Here is a 17675-nt window from a genome sequence, read left to right as displayed (position 1 = left end):
AGGCCCTTTGTCAGTTAGCATTTGACGTGTAAAAGATTCTTTTAGTCTTTCAATTAAAATATCATTTTTTCTTTCGAATAAATCATCAGTCACTTATACAGGCAGTTTAGGAAATAAATACACTTTAACAAAAGTAAGATATAATAGAACTTAGATGGTATTAGTATTTAATGCTGTGATGTATTCACATTTTATTTCCACTCAAAATCATTTGTGTCTATGATATGCCACCAAGCTGTGTTTTTTGGTAAATGAGTGTAAGAAGAAAAAAGCATTCAGACATACGTTGCGTTGCAAGGGTTGTAAGATTGTACCTCTGGCGATATCCCCTTCTTGGTGCCTAGCGGGGGAATAAGGCTATTATTTTTTGCCAGTAGTGTTTCGTCTTATTTGTTCGTTAGTGTACCGTGTAACCTATATTATAAAGAAAAAAAAAAGAAAAAAAAAAAGATTCTACGTTAGACTGGATGGTGAATGGAGTACGTCATATGCAACCTCGCTCCCAGCGTATTATCAGCTTTTTGATGCTCACTGGTGGCGTCCATAAGTAACGTAAAAAAAGCTTGGAATACACGGCGACGAGGTTGCGTTATATGGTGAAAATCAATGAAGTATAAACTAGAAAGCTAAGAGAGAATCGTTTTAACCCTTCCCAACAAAGAAATCCGTCGGGTCGAATCTGGTTTGCAGTGGTAGAGTTTTCAAGATTTGTCAATGAACTGCCATCACTCTGTTACTTAAAATTGTCAAAAATTATTTGATTTCAAATGCGTGTACACACCCTAACTAAAAAAAAAACACGCCGGGGGACGTCCAGAACTACCCATACAGGAATAAAAAGATTTAGCGAACTCGTATGATGCAAGTGACGGTATGGGTTAAACCTGTGTTTTGTGTGACTAGTGAACAATCCCTACCGAGTACATGGCACTTTTGGGTATTTTAATATTTGTCAGAATTTAAATTTCGGGTGAGAATTGCGATTTCAGTACTTCCACTTTTGTTTCATTGGGTTTTTCTATTTGGGAGTGGTTAAGTGGCTTTCAGGCTATATTCTCAGCCTTATTAGAACGTTTTTGAGCTTTTAGATCCTGAGAATCTAAGGTGCTTAAGTCTTAAGTCTCATGTTAAAACTTAGAGTTAAAACTCTACTTTCCAACCGTACTTTAAGTTTAAAGCACTTAAAAATCACTTGCGGTTTTCAAATTTTGAGGGAATTCCCCTTTTGTGTCAAATATTACAGTGGGGGTTATAGAAAAGAACTGGCTTTAAATCCTGAATAGAAGATCACATTCTAGTTCTTTGGACATTGATGAAAATGCTGGATAGTCTGAAGACTACTTTTGAAAAACTGGATAACATCAAGGAAATATGACAACATCAACAAATTAACATCCAACACTTTAGCAATCAATCAATTTCAATATTTGTCAACTTTCCTGTCTAGTTCTATTTTATAGCTCAGCATCTCACCTTTGATGATTTATCAAAACAAAAAGAATTTTTTTTAAAGGTCTATTTTTTTATATTTTCACCTCTTTTTCCCCTCTTTAAAGACACAAAAGCACAGACGAAGAATATTATGAAAATATCTCTTCTTACTTCTTCTTATTCCTTTTCAAGAATAGTTTTTTTTTTTGAGTTCATTAATGTTCTTCTTAATGTTCTTCGTTTACTCGGCTAATACTTTCATTACGTGCTTCTGGGCTATGGGCGCTCTTTGATTATATTTATTTTATTTATTTTTGGACCTACCTTGGAGGTCCTATAAATTAACCGATGTCCGTCCGTCCGTTCGTTCGTTCGTTCGTTCGTTCGTTCGTTCGTCCGTCCGTCTGTTACCAGCTTTTCTCGAGATTGGCTCATTAGTTTTTTCTGATTTTTGGCTGAATGATGCAAAATGGTAATGCCCAAAATGTGACGGAGCCCGATTTTCGAAAAAAAATCATTTCCGGCCGAAAATGCCGGAAATATGCCGGAAAAACCGGTTTTTTGGCATTTTCTCGAGATTTCATCATTAGTTTTTTCAGATTTTTTGCACAAAGATGCGTATTAGCAATGCCCAAAACAAGGCAGAGTCCGATTTTTGAGAAAAATTCTTTTCCTGCCGAAACTGCCGGAAATATGCCGGAAATCGCCGTTTTTACAGATTTTTATCGGACTTTTTCCTTATAATTGGTTGTTTTTTCACACAAAAACATTGTTAATAGCAATGTCCACGATCAAGCATGGTTCAATTGTCGATAAAACTGATTTTTGAAGCCGGAACTTTCTAAAAATTGCCGGAACAGCCGATTTTCGCCGGAAAAACGGTATTTCTTGAATTTCTCGAGCTGTACTTTATATTTTTTTATGAAATTTTGCACACTGATGTAAAATGACAATACCTAAAAAGTGATGGAGCCCGATTTTCGAAAAACATTTTTTTCCGGCCGAAAATGCCGGAAATATACCGGAAAAACTGTTTTTTTGGCATTTTCTCGAGATTTTATCATTAGTTTTTTCTGATTTTTTGCTCAAAGATGCGTAGTAATATTGTTCAAAACATGGCCGAGTTCGATTTTTGAGGAAATTTTTTTTCCGGCCGAAAATGCCGTAAATATGCCGGAAATCGCCGTTTTTCTGGATTTTCATTAGACTTTTTCCTTACAATTGGTTGTTTTTCCATTCAAAAACATTATTAATAGCAATGCCCACCATCAAGCATGTTTCTTTTTTTTTTTAAATTGATTTTTGAAGCCGGAGCTATTTAAAAATCGCCGGAACAACCTATTTTTGCCGGAAAAACAGTATTTCTTGTACATTATATTTTTTTTTTGAAATTTTGCACACTGATGCAATATGACAATATCTAAAATGTGACGGAGCCCGATTTTAGAAATGCCGGAAAAACCGGTTTTTTTACATTTTCTCGAATTTTCATCAAAAGTTTTTTCTGATTTTTTACAGAAAGATGCGTGTTCCCAATGCTCAAAACATGGCTGAGTTTGAGTTTTTTTTTTTTGGTTGAAAATGCCGGAAATCGCCGTTTTTGCAGATTTTCATTAGATTTTTTCCTTGTATTTCTATGTTTTTCACACAAAAACATTATTGATAACAATGCTCACCATCAAGCATGATTCAATTGTCAATAAAACTGATTTTTGCGACCAGAACTTTCTATTTTTTTCCCCTACAACCCTTCCCTCTCCCCCCATCAACAATCAATGATGAATTTATTGCGTTATGCATTTTCGCTAAACGCTATATTTTTTGACTGATTTTTTTCTCCTCGAATTGCTATCCAACTTTCATCATCAGGTAGGTCCATTCAGCATCTAGCTTGTTATTTAATGAATTCTCCTTCGCAGGCATTTCTGCCTCTCCGAAAGGATCTACAATAAGGATGTTTAGAAAAGAAGTTCTCTTCTATCCCGTTTGGTTGCTGGAATCTTTGCTGTCTTTCTTTCCATGCTTCGTCCAGGTTAACCTCGAATTGGAGCACGGTTTCGGATTTGACGACGTCGGCTGGTAGATTATTACAAGGATCGTGTTCGATAATGAAATGAATTGAACTGTCCACATCTCACACCTTCTTTTGGGATTCGCTCAACGAGTTAAAGGTTGTGTTCATGGTTCCTTTTTGTTTTTGTGTATTGAAGATATATCGTAGACGTTGAAATGTTTATTTATTTCAATCATATCGTTCCGCTCTCGTCTATGGAAGCTTCGGAAGATCGAGTCTGCGCGAACGTTCTTGGTGTTCTAAGTTCTGGAAACCATAGATCAACTTACTCGATGGACCTTCTTCATCAGACGACGGTGTGGAACGGACAGTGTGGAATATCCCAGATGGCACACAACGTCAAAACAACGTCCATGTGACATTCATAATGTCCAAATAACGTTATTTAAACGTTAAAACAACGTTGTGTGCCAGCTGGGATAGCTCTAGTACTATAAGGCTTTCTGGCTACCGTAAGATTGTCTTGCATCAAAAGTTTGGGTTAATTAGATTTTCAATATAAGAAGATAGCTTTGGAATTTTCTGGACAGAATTTGAATACGATAATAAAGTTGTTTATGTTTACGGGAGTTTTAGAGTACGGAAATCCACCCAGTTGAAATAATATGTGGTTTTCATCTTTGATAGTACACATAAAAGACATACATTTTGTAAAATACCCAAATTGATTTAAAAATTTGACCAAGTTTGACGGATGAAAAGTGTTCAAAAGATATTCCAGTAAGTCTAGCACTTTTAGAAAGACAGTGTTTCGATCGCTTTACGGATTCCACGCTCAGTCTGCTCTGCTATCAATGAACTGTACGAGATTTTGAACTACAATCGGTGCCGAAATATTTGACACAAAAGGGGAGTTCCCTCAAGACTTTAAAACCGCAAGTGATTTTTAAGTGCTTTGAAGTACAGTAGAGTTTTAACTCTGAGTTTTAACATTAGACTTAAAACTTAGGATCCTAGGATCTGAGGATCTAAAAGCTTAAAAATGTTCCAATAAGGCTGAAAATATAGACTGGAAGCCACTTAACTACTGAAACGTGAAATCGCTCCAACCTTTGAATTCTGAAAAACGTTAAAATACCCAAAATTGCCAATATATTTCGGCGCTGATTGTAGGTATAGTCTCTTGTTTTTTATGCTAGACCACTCAAAAAACGCCCATTAGAAAAGGCTCCACCTTACCTTTGTCTTTGTTAAATGGCATAGGAAATTTTATTTTTAAAAGCTTATATAAGTAAGAATTTCGAGGATGAGTCATTTCTCTTACATAAGTTCTCTGTTTTTTTTTTGTGATTCTTTGTCCTGTACTAAACACTCTGTTCTATGTAACTTCTTGAAACACGGTAAAAGTTTGGTACAGGCTAGAGAGGATAACGGATTTGGACTTTAATCATTTTCTCACATTTTAGAAAACGCGCGAAATAAATAAGTTGAAAACAGAAAAATATATCAAGAAGAAGACACTAAGAAAAAATGAAAGTTGACTTGCGAAAATTATATTGGAAATTATTTCAGCTGTAGAAATGTTATTCAAATTTTGAATATAGTTAACTCAACGGCATATAGAATTTGAAAAATTTCCTGTTAATTTTTAACTTCAAAATAATCAGAATACAGAATAACATGGATGATCCAAGATTAAAATATTATCTCCAGGTAAGCTTTTTCTGTTCTCTTGAATATTGTTTCAAATCACCTCTCCGATCTCTTACACGGTTAGATTGTGTGGGATTGGGCCCTAAATTGGGCCTCACCACAAATCCTTGAAATATGGGGAAGTCTGCAATCATGTGTAAGTGTAGTATGATAGTATGACACTCATTCATAATAAGTGAGGTTATATTTCAAATACTCATGGGAGTGTAGTACGAGATGTGTAAGTCGTCGCTTGTTACGCTTTGTATAGCACAAAGTAGATAAGGAAAACCACGTGTCATCATTCGTGACAAATGTAATTTTACATTACTTGAATACGCGTCTATAAGTAAAGTATTTTTCGAAGTGTTTTTCATAGAATGTAAAATTGCCGAAATAGGGTACTTTTGATTCCTCTTTACTTTAGGCGTACAAACTTTCGCGAGCAGAAACTTTCGCGAGGATGAAAAATCGCGAAATTCACGACATTTACTTTCGCGAATTTAACGGAAAAATATTTCTCGCGAACATAAACTTTCGCCAATCAAGACGTATAATTTAGAATTTTCACATGAAAAAAATGGCTTAGAGGGACAAGTACTTCTTGGATTGGCTTGAGACATTTGTTCTTTGATTTATTATTCTTTTAGCAGTCTAAAAAGTGCCATAAAATTTACATTTTATTCAAAGTTTGAAGTTTTACAGATTTTCTATTTTGTCAAGCATTTTTCGCGAACATAAACTTTCGCGAATGGCCCTTCCTCGAATTTTTAAAGACATTTACTTTCGCGAAAAGGGCCAAAATTCGCGAAAATCGCAAAAGTTTCTGCTCGCGAAAGTTTGTACGCCTAAAGTAGTTAATGTCCAGCAATAAGAGAATAGCGTGGCGTAGGTAGATGGAGACATCTTGGAAAAGGGGATAGGCTATCGAATAGAGAGTCCATAATAGCTGCTGCAAAATTATAATTGATATTTTATTTTGTTCATCTCGGGAAGTTACAATCATAACGGGTCTTCAGCCGATTGATTTAGATTTTGACCTATAAAGAGACCAATAAATTAGTTTTAATTTCAATCTTTTACTGTACTGTTGAGGACCGAAACGAAGAAGTCTTCGTTGTTAACAAAATTCATACTAAAGATACAGTATATAAAAGGATTAAATTGTTCGGCCAATAAATTAGACTGGAGTCGTTTATAATGCGTGTAATACTAATAATACCAATACTAATAATAATAATACGGGATTTAGTTTGTATAAACGACTGGAAGAATCCGGTGTTCCAGCCTTATAGATACAGGGGCTAGCTACGTAGAAACTTGCGTAGCGAGAAAATAATTTATCAAGCAACAACAAACTCTCAAAACGAAATCAACTCAAATGAAAAACTTTCAATACACAAATCCACATATATTTTTTTTCTCAAGAATTATTTTGAGCAGGAAAAAATTATAATTGCAATATTGACACTTTTCTTTTGTTTGGAGTTAGTGCACAAAAGTTTCTAGACGACTAAAATTGTTCCATTCATTACTTTTTGCTTTATTTCTATTATGTATAAATTAGTCGTCTAGCTTGCTAGACTACCAATAAATAGGTTCTCGTCTTTGTTGACGGAAAAATTGTGGTGGTTACTAACCAGGAGTAATAATAACTACTTTAAGAGGAGAAACTTTCGCGAGGTTGCAAAATCGCGAAATTTGGCGAATTTAACTTTCACGAATTTTAGCGGATATAACTTTCGCGAATGTTATTTCATTTGGCAGACAAAAATGCAATAAAAATGCACAAAAACTGAAAACTGAGTATAAAATAGCAAAAAAAGTGTACTTTTCGCGGAAAAAAACTTTCGCGAATTTCTCGTGTAGTTTCTGCCTGCGAAAGTAGTAGTTTTCAGTTTTTGATGTATTTTTAATCACAAATATTTGTCTTTTCAACGTCTTGACGATGTTTTTATCACTTGAATTTTTTTATGTTCATACGTTACTATTTGCATATAGGTATCTCAAACAGCGTCTTCGTAAAACCAATTATAAACTTATTCTGAAAATTTAATTGACAAGAAAATTGTTTGCGTGAAGATGAAAAAATGATATTTAAAATGATTTTCGAAAGTGAATTTTCATTACTTGAATCGTTGATAATTTATTTGAAATAAGGAGAATTTGAGATTTGACCACTTCTTTCATATCTCGCTTAATTTCTTCTGGTAAGAGAATTTCTTACTTATCAAAGAGTTTTTCTGATGTTAAATAAATCTTCGATTGCATAAATATTCCGATATTGTCAAACGGTTTTTTTTATCGTTCCTCTTTTTCGTCCCAGCTTTTATAGACTCTAAACTTTGATTACATGCCTGCCTACCAACCACCAAACAATGTTATGAGTAATAAAATTTGACCTTTTTAGCTATGGTTTGTTTAGAGATGATAAAAATTGGTATATGTAAAAAGAATTGGTATATGTAAAAAAAATTCACAAAGAATTTTAGAAGATTAGAACTCAACTGTTATATTTACACATCCAAACAACATATTTTTCCTGGGTCAAATTCGGATTTCAGTAGGGTATATTTTTCTAGGAAAGTAAATTTATGTTGGAATGAAAAATCTGTGTTGAGATTATGAAGTAATACCGACAATAAATGCGATTTTATTGGGTGTATTAGATTATAGGTTGGAAATTTTTCCTATTAAATGAAACAAAAAAAGGGATTAGGGACTAGGGAACATACAAATTTCGAAAGCATTAACTCGAAGCCTCAGCCCAAAATTCTGGATGTAAATTTTGAAGTTATTTTATCTTGGTAAAATATAATAATTTTGTCTGATATAGTTCTCGGTTTATCTATATTTTCTCATCTCTTATTAGGTGATGCACCATTACCGTAGCCTGGATTCAGGACTATCTAGCCCTGATGATTTTGAACAAGACTTTGGATATGATCATTGTACCACTCGTAGAATTTTGAATGTGGGTGGAAACGAACTTGTCTTGAATTCTACGATCGCTTCTCAAAACGACTCTTCAATACAAAGAAGGTATTTATTAGCCTGAGAATGTTAATTGAAGACTTTGGAACTATTTTATTGGACATTCTTGGTTTGGTTTGGCTCTTTAATCTTTCAGATTATATGATAACTATTTCGAACCAGAAAAACTCCTTAAAAGCTATCTGAAATATAACGCGTGCACTAACATCTGAAAAATTACATAGAATTCGTGTAGTCTTACGATGTACAGTAATAAAGCTAGTTGTTTACTTTCACGTTCGGGCTTTAGGGAATATTTAAAGCCAACTCATTAATTCGGTCCTCTATTATTCGAATTTTTCTGTACTTTGAATAAAATTCCTGGTCCTTTCAAAATCGTTTTGAATGTTATTATGTATATATCTTTCCAACGATAAGTTTTTGTACTGTCTTTTGGTTTTTCTTTTATTTCAGCTCACCACCGAGAGATTTATCCTTACAAGTACCTTGTCGTGCAGAAAGAGTAAAAGAACGACCAAAATCAACAAATTCAGATCTCGTCATTTTACGATCTTCAAGAGATACTCGTCTCGAAAAACGAGAAAAAATATCACCGAAGAACAACTTGGAGACGAGAACTTCCCGTCGGCAAATGTTGAAATCGGCATCAGCGTCGGATATTTTAGACAAACCGAAACATGAAGAAGCAAACGCCTCGGTAGCCGTAAATTTAAACGATTCTGATCGAAACGAACTTTACTTATCGGCCGATCAATTAACGCCGAGAACTTCTCGGTCCCGATCAAGAAACGAACATAAAAGAGAAATGAAAACGAGCCCTTCTCCGTTACACCGAAGCCCAATGTTATCGCCTTTCGGTAAAAGTCGGAACTCGTCGGCTTCAGATTTGTCGTTATCTACCGACGATTTAGCGTTTAATTTTCTTTTACAATCGCAAATGAGAAATTCTTCGTCGTCCTCTTCAATCGATGGGAAGGCGCCGAAAAAATTGTCGTTCCCCAATTACGCCGATGATAAAACACAAAGTGCTTGGGATTTATCACCAAGAAAATTTGAACAAGAAACGACTGGTGACATCGTACAAGCCGAAAGTTTGTCGGTATTAAATCGTCGGTCGTTCAACTTCGAAGAGTTTTTCGTTCATGCCGATAACTCAAACTCGGGTTCGGCACTCGCTCAAGAAGCACTTGATGCTGCAGATATTCTGAAGGAGAAAAAGTGAGAATTTTACCATTCATTTGATCGTTTTTAAAAGGCAGCACAAATATCACATTTGACTATTAAAATACCCGGTACAAGATTATGAGCTTCTTCAACATTTAACCATCTAAAAAGTCTATAATTGACCTTTTTGGCTAAATATTTCTTGACTTATTGTCACTTAAAATCATAATGATAAAATTATGCACTATGATGCGTTCAGCTTATCTACTGCTCGGCGGGTGCGACGCCGGGTAACGGCTAGTTTAGTTTCTAGTATTCTATTGTTTTGTAAATGAAGCTGGCTCTCCATTACTGGCTTCCACACCCCAAAAAGTCTCTTGCTTTTTACGATTCTTATATGATAAGATAATAGCTTGACTCTGACTTACCTCATATTAAGATATATTTCTTCAACGGAAATTTGTAGGTACAATGACACTAGAATAACTAATTTTTTTTTTGTTAACTTTCTAGAGAACAACTGAAGCTATTAATCGAAAGTTATCGTGAAGCTGAAATCAGTCGTGTGGAAATCGAGCGTGAGAACATGAGGCGAGCGCGCGAGAACGAAGCAATATTCACCAAGCAACAACACCACCTAGAAGACTTGTTACAACAGCAGAAAGAAAAATTACGTGAGGCCCGCGCGGACTTGGGTGATTTTCAAAAGGTTTTATCAGTAGAGAAACAACACCAGCGGGTAAACGTTGAAAATGAAGTCGATAATCTTATGCGTCTTAAACAAGAGCACCGCGCGTGTTACGATTGGAGCGAACACGAGTTACGTAAAAAGAAATTCAAACTGAAAGTCAAAATTGAAGAGTATTGGAAAAGAATGGATTTATACGAAACTCTGTTACTCGAACTCGAATTAGAGAGGAATAAAGTGAAACAGGAGGTCGATGAAAAATTACAAGAACGAATTAAGGAGTATGAGACTCAACAACAAAATGAATTGAATGAAATCCGTGAACAAATTGCCGTGACCAAACATGATATTGAGACGTACACTTTACAGCTTGAAGAAGAGAAAGAACGATTATCGGTCACGGCAGATGAGCTCGGTTCTACAGAACAGGATTATGATAGAAAGATAAGCGATTCTGAGCGTTTTGCGCTTGACGTGAAACAACAGGAAAAGGAGATGTTATCTTCATGTAAGGACGATATTACACGTGTTGATAAAAAGATGGATCAAATCAAAGAGAAATTACATCATTATACTATTTATAAAATGCACGAATGCAGCCAAGATGGCGGAGATTGTTGCCATAACGATAGTACACAAGAAGACAGCTTAGATTGCAATTTAACAGAGGACAAACAACGTTCCGCCTTAGACGATTTATATCAAGAAAAACAAGAACTTGAAACAACTTATGACAAAAAGGTTGAGAAGTATAAGATCATGCTTCAAAATGCACAGGACGCTTTAGCAGATTTGAGGCAGGATAAAATAACGGCATTGGAGGAGTGTCGGAATAAAATAGCCGATAGAAAAAGCGTCGTCGTTAGATTGGAACAGCAAATTAGCGAAGAAACAGACCATCATTTGAGTTTGAAGAATGAGTTGAAAGCTCACGAGCGACCGCGTTCGTTCATCAGCGCGTGCCCTGAGGAATCAGAGGAGGATGTTATTGCAAACGAGCAACAAATTGAACAATTATTACAGTCTAAAGATAAAGTACGGAAAATACTTGAGGCTACTTTACGTGAGGAATTCAATGAACTTAAAGCTACGAGAGCGCAGGATGGAGATGATGCGCCGCCTGTGGAAACGGAATCGTCAAGCGCGGTCGATAAAGCTGTCAATTTAGTTTTCCATGCAGGGAATTCGTCAACGTATATTGAAAGTTTGATCAAGAAAAATAATCAATATGAACAACGAAGGAGAGTTTTAGGAAACATTCGAACTGAACTTCAAGACTTGATGAAATATCAAATGACACTCCATCGTGAAGTTGCTGAAAACTTTTTAACGCAGAAAAGTTTATTTGAGGAAGTGCGATCACAGGAACGAAAAGATATACATGATACAATACAGACTTTAATTTTAGACAGTGCGGACAATGATGATGAATTATTATCACATATTTTCAAAGAATCGGAAAGAATCATTGAGCACCAACGAAGATTGGATGAACTGGAAAACCAGTAAGTAATGATTGGTTGATTTTTTGTTGAAAGTTTATGATAAATTGTTGTATTAATCTTTAAATTTAGATCTACAGTTAACGCTCTGTAATTCGACGTTCTGTTATTCGATAGGCTCCCTTATTCGATGAAATTTAAACTCCCCGTCAACAAGAAACTCTCATAAACGACGCTCCCTTATTCGATGAAAATCAAATTCCCCTTGAAGATCGAATTAGAGAGCGTCAACTGTACCTTACCGTGTCAGGGAGAGAATTTGCGAAATAGTGAGCAAGAATTTTAAGGAAGTGAAAAAGATCAGTCCATTATACAGAGCTCTATAACTACCCACTTTATTGAAGGGCATAAACCTGATGCTTTTATGAAAAAAATAAAAATATCTTTCCCATTGTACTGAAACCATTGTCTAGAAGTTTTCATGTGATTTAATCACACAAAGGTTAAATTTATTCGAATTAAACATATTTATTGTCGAAGAAGTAATACTTAACTGATAAAGATTTATTTTCCTACCTTGTATCTTTTTGGTTTCAGAATGTATCAAAAAATCACCGAGAATTACGATTTACAAGAACGATTAGATGCTATCAACGAGAAATTATCGACAGCACTCGATACATTTTCGATCGAAAACACGATGCTATCGAGCGAGAATCCTGAATTATCGAGTGAATACGACTCATTAAACGCGGAGAAAGTGAAATGCGAGAATTTGATCAATGAATTACAAGAACGTTTGTTTGATGAACGTAAAGATTATTTGGAATTGTTGAGGTAAAAAGTTAGCTTTACACCTTAACACCCTCTTCTCGAGATATATTAATTAGTTTCATTGTCACTCTCTCTTCAAAAGAGGGTTAAGGAAATTTCGAGTTATCGAGTAAGGTTTATAAGGCATTGTTAACTGAAGGGACCATAAAACCTGTTCGAATTAAGGAGCCATTCGAGTTATAGAGGTTCGAGTTAAAGCGACTTCACTGTATTCCCAAAAGACCGTTACCATAACACTCACACTATGCAATGATTTTTTCATTGCCCTAAACGGCTGGTCGATTTTTATTCAAATTTCAAGAATATCTTTCCGAAGCGTTTTATTTTAATCAAGTTCTCCGCTAATTCTTCCTCTATATTTCTTCTTACTTATCCTTTTGATAGGAGCAAGGATGGTTATGACGTCATTGGACAAGGTAAGCGTCTCTTCTTTTCACTCATTCTAATGTCTCTTCGAATGAGGAAGTATCTGAGATTTAGACCAAAATTCAAGGGGGTATCAAAAAAGATGGTTCTTAGTAGGGGCAAACCCTAAGGATTCGTAACATCTTTGGTGGGGCGCAACTGGTTAAGAAAGTAGATAGGATTTTGAAACTTTTTTGAGAGGGGGTCTAATATGAATATATTAAAAGTTATCTTCCATCGGTATATTTTTGGTCGAGTATTCCATTGAAAATTTCTCCATCTTGGATAGTGGATGATAACGTATAACATCAACTCTAAAGTGCTCTACAAAGTTGTGCAATCAGGAGCAGGATGGAGTCTCATATGAATTTTGTAGAGACGTACATTGGCTACCTTGGCTACCTTGGTTACCTTCCTACCATCAAACCGACCTCTCTTTCTTTATTCAAACCGAAAATATTTTTTCAGAGTATCGCGATGAACGGCACACCTTATTTCAAACAGAAGGGAACAAAGCGGCCGCAGACGCACTACGAGAGGTGAATGTTCTTTCTAATCTTCCTTCACAATGTTGCCCAATTGCTGAGATTTTCTGTGTGAATAGACCTTTTCATAAATTACGTTACGAACATCATGCCTCGTTTTGAAATTGTTGACATGGTGATTAACTCCCAGCGGATTTTATTCAAACTACTTTCTTTTCATTAAAAAATCATTTAATGTCTCAAGAGACATAATCACCATGGTAATTGTTTGAATACGAGGCAAGTGATGTTTGTGACGTAATTTATGAAAAGGTCTATTCTACCCAAAGAAATAATATGGTTTCGCTTTTTCCAACCATCTTTATTATGATTTAGAAATTGATGTATCCATACATACATTTATAAAACGACATTATGTTGTAACTTAGAATGAAACTTTTAAGAATTTTTCGATATGCTGTTATTACAGGTATTTATGGGTGAAAATTTGATGGAAGCGCTAAAGAAAACTGGTTTTGAACATTCATATAAAACGACTTGTGGTGGATGGTCGTAAGTTTCTCTTTATTTTACCGGGATAATCTTGTAGTTCACCTTTCAACGTTGGAAGCGTGAGGAGACTGGGTCTGAGTCTAGGTAAGATTAACGTCAAATCATAGTCATTATAAAAAAACCCGGTCTGGCATTGTATTGTGTTAGCTTTTTGTTCAATTTTCTTTTGCTACAAACAAAAGACAAGTTGCGATTTGCATACTTTTTGACCACGTTACCAAAATCTCCTCTTGGGATTGGTCTATTTTCGAATCACATGATCAAAAAGTTTGCAAAATAAATCGATTTTGGTACGTAAGCTCCGTCTTTTACCAATAAAAAGAGACAAAAGCCTTCCAGACCAGTGTTTTTATAATGGCTATGGTCAAATAGCTAAAGACGTTCCATTGATTTTCTCACGGACAAAGAATTTGGGCGTCAATCCTACCTGGCAAACTCCTAACCCAGACTTCTCACACTTTAAGAGTTGATATATATGTATGTTCCCTTTTTGGTCAATGCAAAGGCTGTTTTACAATCAGGGAGGTACTTTATTGGTTAATGGCGGTGTAAAGTTCCAGAATTGCAAATACTTTTCTATTTGCATACCTTGATGGTTATACGCTGACCAACGTTGTACCCAAATCCCCAAAACTTACAGGATAGTCTTCAAATTTTATCATCTGAATTTATCCCCTGTAGACTATAATGTCTTTCCTTTTGAATTTGAAATGATGACGTTGATTTAAGGCGAATTGACTCATTCATTACAGATACCTTGGTCAACAAAAAGATGTTTGGTTATTCAAGAAGAGGTCTGATACACCACAAATCATCAGGTACTACCATCTCAATCCAAGTTTTGAGTCACGTTCTCACTGAAGGGGTCAATATTAAAACTTATTAGATTAAGTTACTAATTTCGAGACTGGTTGTGTTTTGATAAAAAAAATGTGAAGGAAATACTAGACTGGAGTCGTTTATAATGCGTGTAATACGGTAGTATAGGCGTTATATGATAATACGATTATTGTTACGGGATTTAGTTGTTCCCTTTATTACTTTTTGCTTTATTTCTACTATGTTCGAATTAGTCGTCTAGCTTGCTAGACTAAGGAAATGCACGATTAGTGTATTATAAACTATCCAGTAATGGTTATCTATTACTTTTCATTTTCAGTATGATGGGGCGTGGCATTATCAAAACTTCTGCAAAACGTGTTTGGGAAACTGTTCGAAATCCTTTGTCAAGATTGATCTATGATAAACTGATTAAAGTATGCACAAGTTTTTATTAACATTTTTTAACCTTTCTTTATGAAATATAAAACTCACAGTGGCAAAGAGAGTTATATAATGGCTTAAGAACTCCATTGGAGAGGTCTTTAGTTCTTGCTTTACAATGTTGTCAGGCGCTATGGCCTAAAGTATCCAGTACACACGAGTAAACTCCTCATTCTGGTCTGATCTCAGTTAATTTATTGATCTTTCAGTTTTTTTAATAGATCTTTATGTTATTCTTGGCTTTGCATTTCAAAGTCACAAATCTTTCGTAATTTGGAATAATTAACATCTGCGTTTTTCAATAACGTCAAAACTGTATCTTAAAAATAATTCATTCTTTTATAGAAAATCAATATAGTGGAGGATTTTTCAGAACAACTCAAAGTTGGTAAGTCACAATTCCTTTTTTAATGGACTGAAATGTTTACCCATTTTAAAGGTTTTGTTAGTAAATAAGAGTGTTATCGTTTGCTTACTCATCAATTTTAAATTACAAGCTTTTTCACATTGAATTGACACGGATGTGGAGCAAGATTGGTCAGAAAGAGGAAAAGAAAAACGTTTTTTTTTGCTTATATCAGCATAATATAACACCCGGGGGGGTACTAGGGCAAGATGGGTTACGGGGATGCTCCGCTGGTCAGGGTACCTTTTTTAACATCCACGAGTCCCAGGTAGGGTCGCAAAAAAACAACAAAATAGAAATATCAGTCCCTCGTAGGGTGCCTATTTTTGGAAAATTTGGGGAAAAAGTAGAAAATTTGAGAACATTTTGGAATTTCAGTCCCATTCAGGGTCACTTTTTTCGCAAATTTCGAGTCCCACGTAGGGTTCATTTTTCGAACTCCAGCGGAGCACCCCCGTCGGTCGACAAGGGTAGTACCCCCCCTCCGGGATATAACAATAGGAAGACACTGTCCTGATATGAAATAGGTGTCTGATATGAAACGGGAACACTTGTGTAAAAATAAAACCTTTAAACAAAGCTCTCCTCCTAATTGTAAGGTCTGTTAGTACAAAAATACTTCAGACAGTGATAAAAGCATGAAATTTGACACAGACGACCCTAAGAGGATTTAAAACTTGATTTTAAACAGTAACACCAAATTTTGTGACCTGGCCACCCGTTAGATGATGGCTGGGCAAAAAAAATATTTTTTTGAGAATATTCCAGTCAAAACTTAAAAGTCGAAACTTAAAAACCTTGTAATTTCGCAACAAGTTGACCAAATTTGATGTTTTATACGCGAATCCCTCTCAGGATTCGACATTCCTATAAATTTGTTGACACTTCTAGAAAATTAGCTAAAATTCTGTATCGTTATTTCTCGTCTATCCTCGAAATCTTCTAATTTTTTGGCCTTGTAACAGTTTCTATAACTCATACATAATTCGAATAAATTTCTACTTTGTTAATGTGTTCGTCGAGTCATGGAGTATCCACTGTATGTATGATATTGTTCTTCTAGTGTACATGCAGCACCAGACCCGTTTATTGTTCGTCAAACAAAAGAAAGATTGTTGTTGTGTACACAATGAGCGCAGCGAGCGCAACAAATTCATCGCAACGCACACCTCAATCGAACATCCTGATTGTCCTGAACGCAAAAATTATTCACGCCTAAAGGTAAATTTCGTTGGAATGCACGTTTTTCATAAGGACATCCAAAATTTTTGAAATTGCTCTTAATATTTTTGCTATCCAAGCCTTATGCTCTTAAATAGTTTGTTCTTAAAAAATAACGTACAGTTGACGCTCTCTAATTCGATTTTCAAGGGGAATCGGATTTTCATCGAATACGGGAGCGTACCAAATAGTGGGAAGTCTCCCTAATCCGATAAACACGAGGTAAATATCGAATTATAGAGCTGAGAAAGAAAAATATAAGCGAGACTCGATTGGTTTGAACGCGAATCCGGACAAATGTCTAAGTTCTTGCTGAAAACCTAAGTTCTTCGGAAGAAAACTTTCGATATTTGCCTGTTTTGAAAAGTTTTGAGGAGTCGAATTTCGAAATTATAATTCAAACGCAAAAAAATCGAAAATTTGAATTTCGAACTCCGTCCTAAAGGCCTTTTTACACGCTAGAAATCGAATAAGAGAGCGAAAAACCTTCAAGGGACTTAAAATTTTCATCGAAAACGGGAGCTTATCGAATAATAGAATGTCGAATAGTAGAGCGTAGTTTATAAGAGTTTCTTAAGGAAATTTGACGGTGACTTCCAATTTGATCGAGAACGGGAGCTTATCGAATAGTAGAACGTCGAATTAGAGAGCGTCCACTGTATAATGACGAAATGATTTTAATTTTATGGTTCGATTCTAATGATATCATATTCTAGCAATGGTAAAGTTCTCATCGATACAAACAATTTAATTTGAAAGGTAACCCCTTAGTACTGAGACTGATTTCTTATTCTTATCTTTTCTTCGGGTTTTTCTGGTGCCTTCTTTTCTAAAGGGGAAACTCTAACTATGATTACAATATAAAAGAAAACTCGCTCTAACATTCAGGTATTACCGAGTGGCTGGATTGTTGAGCCATATACAGAACACGGCGAGGACTGGAGTCTAGTCTGGTATTTAATACAGGTAATATATACATCTTCTACCAATAATATGACCTCTTTTGAATAGGGCTGTTCCATTTATTGTCTCTAAAAAAGGGTTAAACAATTATTCCAGGTCAAAAGGATAACCTTGAGAAAAT

General features: G+C 35.3%; 1 protein-coding gene across 1 annotated transcript in view; it reads left to right on the top strand.

Annotated features, from left to right (window-relative positions):
• Positions 1-17675, top strand: part of LOC136816004 (kinesin-like protein KIF16B) — a 45418-nt gene that overhangs the window by 27370 nt on the left and 373 nt on the right. Inside the window, exons 16-27 of the mRNA XM_067072426.1 lie at positions 8010-8179; positions 8585-9349; positions 9809-11488; positions 12023-12262; positions 12644-12675; positions 13133-13203; positions 13619-13701; positions 14454-14519; positions 14861-14957; positions 15310-15352; positions 16434-16591; positions 17480-17557. Coding sequence (XP_066928527.1) covers positions 8010-8179; positions 8585-9349; positions 9809-11488; positions 12023-12262; positions 12644-12675; positions 13133-13203; positions 13619-13701; positions 14454-14519; positions 14861-14957; positions 15310-15352; positions 16434-16591; positions 17480-17557 — 3483 coding nt within the window. The remainder of the gene's footprint in view (positions 1-8009; positions 8180-8584; positions 9350-9808; positions 11489-12022; positions 12263-12643; positions 12676-13132; positions 13204-13618; positions 13702-14453; positions 14520-14860; positions 14958-15309; positions 15353-16433; positions 16592-17479; positions 17558-17675) is intronic.

The sequence above is a fragment of the Clytia hemisphaerica genome, unplaced genomic scaffold (assembly GCF_902728285.1).
Source record: "Clytia hemisphaerica strain Z4C2 unplaced genomic scaffold, Clytia hemisphaerica genome assembly, whole genome shotgun sequence".
NCBI lineage: Eukaryota > Metazoa > Cnidaria > Hydrozoa > Leptothecata > Clytiidae > Clytia > Clytia hemisphaerica.
The sequence above is the reverse complement of the archived record's forward strand: the minus strand, read 5'-3'. Positions and strand labels throughout refer to the sequence as shown.